Raw genomic sequence first — 6,297 nt, forward strand, 5'->3', positions numbered from 1 at the left:
GGAGGAGGGCTGGGGCCCCAAATTGCCAGGAGCCCCTAAATGACCTCAGGAGCACTGGCTACAGGTCTGATTGGATTCCTGGGGCTTAGGAGGATTCCGGCCTTAGCTTGGGGAGTTTTTGCCTTGACTAAGAGTAACCCAGAATCCCAAAACAGACCTCTTTCTACTTCTACCTCACTGTAGATATAGAATGGGGGTGCTGGACAGTGAAGTATGAAGTGTGGCATCCAATTATCGGCCACTAGGGGAGCCCCTGCCTTTCAGGGAAGCAGCGGGGGCGGCCCTATGTGAATGTAACTCACAAATGGCGTTAATGAGGCCTTTTCTTGCTAATTAGCAAGTCCACATGACAGGAGCCTAAAAAGGCCAGTCTTTCCCAGCAAGTCCCAGCAGGCCTGACCTGAGGACCAGAGAGAGGCCTTTGTCTAAGGCAGAGCGGACGCTGAAGGTTGGGCTGGGGTGGAGGGGAGGAGGGGCAGGGAGCCACAGAGTAGAGGAGGAGGGAACAGAAAAGGAGTCTTGGGCGCCGCCCCCCACAACCCTGCATGTGGGGACTAAGAGGGAGGAGCAGAGTGAACAGGGCCCTCTTCTTCCAAGCTAGGACTTGCCACTCAGTGTGCAGACCCCAGAACTTGTGAGAAATGCTGACTCTCCCTTCATCCCGAAACTACCGAAACAAATCTAATCTTAACAAGATTCCAGATGACTGGATGCACTTCGATGTTTGAGCTACACCGGACTGGAATGACTGAGTCATTTCACCTATCTAAGCCTTCCTTCTGAGTCTGTTTCCTCAACTGAGAAGACGTACAAAGCTTTTACTCCAGAGTCTGGTGATAATAATTGCATTACTGTCATTACTCTATTGGCTAGGAGAGAAGGGGCACCTTGTAGCTGGTCTGTAGGGGTCAAGGGCAGGCCTGGCTTTCTGAAGTTGAACTAGAGTGACAAGAGAAGCTTATATAATGGGGCAGCCGAGGGTGTATATGTGTGCACTGGACTGCTGGCAAACCACAGCACACCTCCAGGGGACAGGAGTAAACAAAAGTTGGTAGGCTGGTGCCAGCCTGGCCCTGGGGGGAAATAAGTGCTCAGCACCTGGCTCCAGGGGTAAGAAGTGGGAGTTTCCCACCCTTTAGCAGGACCTGAAGCACAGGGCCAGGAGACCCAGGGAACAGGAACACCAGAAACTGCAGCCACACCAGAGGGCACTAGGGTCCTCCCGATAAGGAGCTGGCCACATTCTTTCCATATTTATGTAGAACCTACCATGTGGCCTGCAGGGAGTCCTAAAGGGAAAGAGAATAGCCTTGCTTCATGTGGGGAAGGAAATACCAGGATTCTCATATCTTCCTGCACAAAACAATTCCCCTGAAGCTGGCTAAAAACCCAGAGCCTAAAGGCTGGGCGCGGTGGCTCACGCCTGTAAATCCTAGCACTTTGGGGGGCCCAGGTGGGCAGATCAAGAGGTCAAGAGACCATCCTGGCCAACACGGTGAAACTCCGTCTCTACTAAAAATACAAAAATAGCCATGTGTGGTGGCGTGGGCCGGGGAGGCTGAGGCAGGAGAATCGCTTGAACCCAGGAGGCAGAAGGTTGCAGTGAGCCGAGATTGTGCCACTGCGCTCCAGCCTGGCAACAGAGTGAGACTCCGTCTCAAAAAACCCCCAGAGCCCAGACCCTAGCCCAGAGATTCTGACTTCCTGTGCCTGAGGTGGGACCCTAGGAATCTGAAATTAATTAATTATTTTTGAAGTGGGGAGGACAGGATCTCGCTCTGCCACCCAGGCTGTAGTGCAGTGACGCCATCATAGCTCACTGCAGCCTCTATCTTCCAGGCTCAAGCAATCCTCCTGCCTTGGCCTCCCAAAGTGCTGGGGTTGTTTTGGTTTTTGTTTTCTGTTTTGAAACAGGGTCTCGCTCTGCCACCAAGGCTGGAGTGCAGTGGCGCGATCTTGGCTTACTGCAACCTCTGCCTCCTGAACTCGAGCAGTCCTCCCGCCTCAGCCTCCTGAGTAGCTGCAGCTACAGGCACATGCCACCAAGCCTGGCTAATTTTTGTATTTTTAATAGAGATGAAAGGGTCTTGCCATGTTGCTCAGGCTGGTCTCAAACTCCTGAGCTCACGTGATCCACCTGCCTCAGCCTCCCAAAGTGCTGGGATTACAGGCGTGAGACGCTGCGCCTGGCCCAGAATCTGCATTTCAAATAAATGTCTGCGGTAGCTGTGAGCCGTCCCATTTAGAGGAACAGGGCAGGAAAGAGAGTCCTCTAGCAAACAAGGGTGTCCCATTGCTGGTGGCGGGTGCAGTGGTGGTAGATAAAGAATCTTGGCTCAGTTAATCCAAGACGCAAGGGAGGAGTCCTGAGTGACTGGCAGCTTTGTCTCCAGTAGCAGCCCAGTCCCTTATCTTGGGATTTGCAAAGATCCACATCTCTGCTTTCTCATGCATTTAAAAAAAAACACACACACAATCGTGTGGCCTTGCTTGGGCTGGGAGAGGGCAGAAGACTTCGTTAGGATTGCAAATGTATTCAGTGAAGGCCTCCTAATTGCTGGAATACATATTAGAGAAATTCTGTAAAGAAAAATTTTCTCGTCACCACCCTCACATGACTGTTTGCATTTACCCTCTGTACCCAGCCTACCCTTGTGCAAACAGATTTTTACATGGCTGCAACCACAGAGCAAACGGTTGATTACTGCTTCATTCCCTTACACATCCCTACATTGATTTTTCTCCCTGCCATTCCACCACCTGTTCTCCAAGGGCTGGATATCGCCAGCATCTCACCCCAGGCTCAAGGGGAATGTCACAGACTCAGGGGCCCTATGGAACTCTAATCCCACTCTCTGTGAGACATTTGAAATAGCCTTGTCATGGCTCAGTTTCCTCTAGTCTACAGTGTTAGCAAGAGGAGCTGAAGCAGGCAGGGGCAGGAAGTGCTCCATGCTGGGAATGATCTCACAGTAATAAATCATGCCTTGGAGCAGGGGCCAGTAAACTTTTTCTGTGCAGGGCCAAATAGTAAATATTTTAGCCTTTGCAGGCCATGAGGTCTTTTGTAGCTACTCAACTCTAGCCATAGACCATATGTAAATGAAGGGCATAGTTGGCTATGTTCTAACAAAACTTTATTCCCCAAAGCAGGCCATGGGCCAGAATGGAGCCAGGACTGTAATGTGCCAATCCTTGCTTTAGAGCAAGCTTGTCCAACTGGTGGCCCAACACAAATTTGTGAACTTTCTTAAAATATTATGAGGCGTTTTTTTTTTTTGCATTTTTTTGTTTTGTTTTTTAGCTCATCAGTTGTCATTAGTGTCAGTGTATTTTGTGTGGCCCAAGACAATTCTTCTTCCAATGTGACCCAGGAAAGCCAAAAGATTGGACACTCTGCTTTAGAGTTTTTCGTTTTAATGCTTTTCAAAGCACTGCCATAAATACTGCTTCAGGCAGTTACCCTGCAGGCAGCCTGGACACTATCCCCTTTAACAGAAGAAAAAACTGAGGCCCAGAGAGTGCTCAGCCCCACGTATTGACAGAGACAGGATGCCAAGTCAGGGCTGCACCTGCATCCCATCACAGAATCCCCAACACTGGTCCCTCCTCTCCCTAACTCCAAGCAGAGCAGGGAGGAGGACTTCTGCCACGCCCAGTGGCACCCCAGGGAACACCCCGGAAACACTGGGGCGCTGTTCTGCTGGACGCATGATGTTTTCCACCACTCCCTGTGCAGGCAAGACCAAGCTGAGTCAGCTGGAGGCCCAGCCCTGCCTTGAGGAACGGGAGGAGCTGTCCTTTGGGCTCCAGCTCTGCCCAGGCTGATGAGGGCAGCAGCTGGCTGGAGGTGACAGGGGACCAGGCCCTCTTCCCTCACCAGAGGTGCTGATGCCCACTAGCAGCCTGCACAGCCTAGGCAAAATGCAGAAGTGGCTGAGAGGCATGGCTGAGGCCTCCCCTTGAGGGAGGAAGGGGGTGTGTGTGTGGTATTTTCCACATAGATGCCCCTCAAGTAAAATTCACCATTGGATCGCCTTCCTCTGCAGAGTTAATTCAGCAAACCCGCTAAGAGTGTGATCTCTGGAGCCTGACTGCCTGGGTTCAAATATTGGTTCTGCCTCATAAGGGAGATTTTGGAGGTCATGGAAATGTTCTAAAACCAGATGGTGGTGATAGTTGCACAACTCTGTGTAAACAGTCTACTAAAAATCATTAAATTGTGGACTTAGAAAAATGCTGCCTCCAGCATTGAAAGTTGTGTGATCTTGGGCATATTATTTAACCTCCCCGTGCCTCAGTCTCCTCATCTGTCAAACAGGAATGATAATAATAGTGCCAGACTCCAGATGAGATTTCAATGAATCTGTAACACAAAGATTTTAGAATGGCATCTTGCACCTAAGAAGGGAATGATAAATGCTCTTTCCATGGTGCCTCCGTTGAGAGGGAAAGAAGTGTCCTGGCTCACAGGCACTTTCCCGCACACCTGTGTCTGGGAGTGCCTACACCATGCCTCCACTTGCCCTGCTCCTCCTGGTCTTTGCTTCTACTATTTGTTTTGCCAGGAATGCCCTTTCCTCTCAGCTTGAATGCTAGTTTCACTCAGAGGTCATCTCTCTTCTCTGCTTTTATGCTTAATAATCGTTTATAGCAAAGGCTCAGAAAGGACTAAATGGCATATGGTTAGTTCTGTTCACTCCGGATCTGAGATCCCTGTGCCAGGAAGAGGCAACACTTTGCCCTTCCTGCTCCTATCCACGGTGCCTTGTGTCCTGGCTGTATCCACGGTGCCTTGTGTCCTGGCTGTGGCAACCTGGGTGCTGAACTGAGTCCAACAGCAGGCACCAAGGCTATGACATCCACTGTGGGTCCCAGCACAGTGGCTATAAAGATCAGTGAAGATAATATGGTGAGAATGAAGGCAGGCAAGCTTAAGCAGTGATGGGTGTCCTTCCTTGGGCCTAGAAGCCACCCCCCCCCCAACCTGGGGGTTCCAGAGTCACATGTCATACACAAGAAATGGATTTCTGTCTCTAGCCGCTGGTTTCCCCTAGTTATAGAGAATACAGATTGCAAAATGAGGCAATGATAAGGTGACCCACAGCCAGAGCCTGGGGATAAGCCAGGGCGATGTTTTTAGAGGCCTGCAGAGACACACCAGTCTGATTCCGGGGTCAGCGGCAGCTGGCAGTCAGGGAGGGGGTTCCTTGGCCTCCACTGTCCCATTTCTGGCTCCTCGGTGTTAGCCCAGAGACAGCCCAGGTCCCAGGTTGACCTGGCAGGAGCCTGTGGCCCCAATAAGTGACTTGGTGTCACAAACAGGCTGGTAACCTGGTAGCAGCTGCGCCTGTTGTTTTTTCCTGGGCCTCACCTAGCCAGAGCCAAGTTTGTGAGCACCCAGAGAGCAGCCCCCTCTCTGCCACGTGGGCTGGGGAAACAGGGAGTGCAAAGGGTGAGGGAGGAGAATGCTCCTTAGCCCCCATTCTCCAGGAAAACTTTTGCTTCAGCCAGAATGGGGGTGTTGTAGCGGTGGGGGTCGGGGGAGATACCGCAAACCTCCGGAAGCCGTCCCGCTAACAGTAACACAAGCATCGGATTCGCCAAGTGGGGAATTAAACACCTCCAAGGAGGGCCTGGGGTCAGAGGTAGGGGCGGCAAAGTTCTCCCACCTACCCGTGGTGGGGGGGTCCCCTCTTTTCCCGCACCTCTCTCACCGCACGTCCCTTCCCAGACACCCCGGTGCGACGCCTCCTCTCCTGCCCGGCGGCTGCTCTTGGCCAGTCCGCAGGTTCCAACGTGTCCCTCCCCTCCGCGCCTCCAGGAGACAGCGCCGCCGGCCCTGCCCTAGCGCCCTTCGTCTCCGGAGCACTCACCGAAGCCCCTGGTCCCCTCCTCCGGGGCCTCCTGGGTGAAGATCCAGGGCGGGTTGGTGGCGTAGAGGGAGGTGCTGGGGCTGGTGGTGTGCTTCTTCCCGAAGAGTTTGCTGAAGGTGCCCTGCACGGTCTGGTTCTTTTTCATGCTGCCGCAGCCCGCGCGGGCGCCAGGGAAGGACCTTCCCTCCCTTGCCCTGCCCTGCCCCGGACTGAACTCCGCACGGTCTCCCCAGGGGACTCTACCAGGCCATGTCCCCCGCCGTCCTCCCCGCCCGCGCACCGGGCGACCTGTCTCTTATACACATCTAGATGTGTATAAGAGACAGACTCTAGCCATAGACCATATGTAAATGAAGGGCATAGTTGGCTATGTTCTAACAAAACTTTATTCCCCAAAGCAGGCCATGGGCCAGAATGGAGC

General features: G+C 52.6%; 1 protein-coding gene across 1 annotated transcript in view; it reads right to left on the bottom strand.

The window, feature by feature from the left end:
• LOC105544410 (chromosome unknown open reading frame, human C6orf132) overlaps nucleotides 1-6,164 on the bottom strand; it is a 48,787-nt gene extending 42,623 nt beyond the window's left edge. Inside the window, exon 1 of the mRNA XM_011986897.1 lies at nucleotides 5,877-6,164. Within this exon, the coding sequence (XP_011842287.1) occupies nucleotides 5,877-6,021 (145 nt within the window). The 5' untranslated portion in view covers nucleotides 6,022-6,164. The remainder of the gene's footprint in view (nucleotides 1-5,876) is intronic.
• Between the last annotated feature and the right edge of the window lie 133 nt (nucleotides 6,165-6,297).

Source organism: Mandrillus leucophaeus, unplaced genomic scaffold (genome assembly GCF_000951045.1).
Source record: "Mandrillus leucophaeus isolate KB7577 unplaced genomic scaffold, Mleu.le_1.0 Scaffold3, whole genome shotgun sequence".
NCBI classification, from domain to species: domain Eukaryota; kingdom Metazoa; phylum Chordata; class Mammalia; order Primates; family Cercopithecidae; genus Mandrillus; species Mandrillus leucophaeus.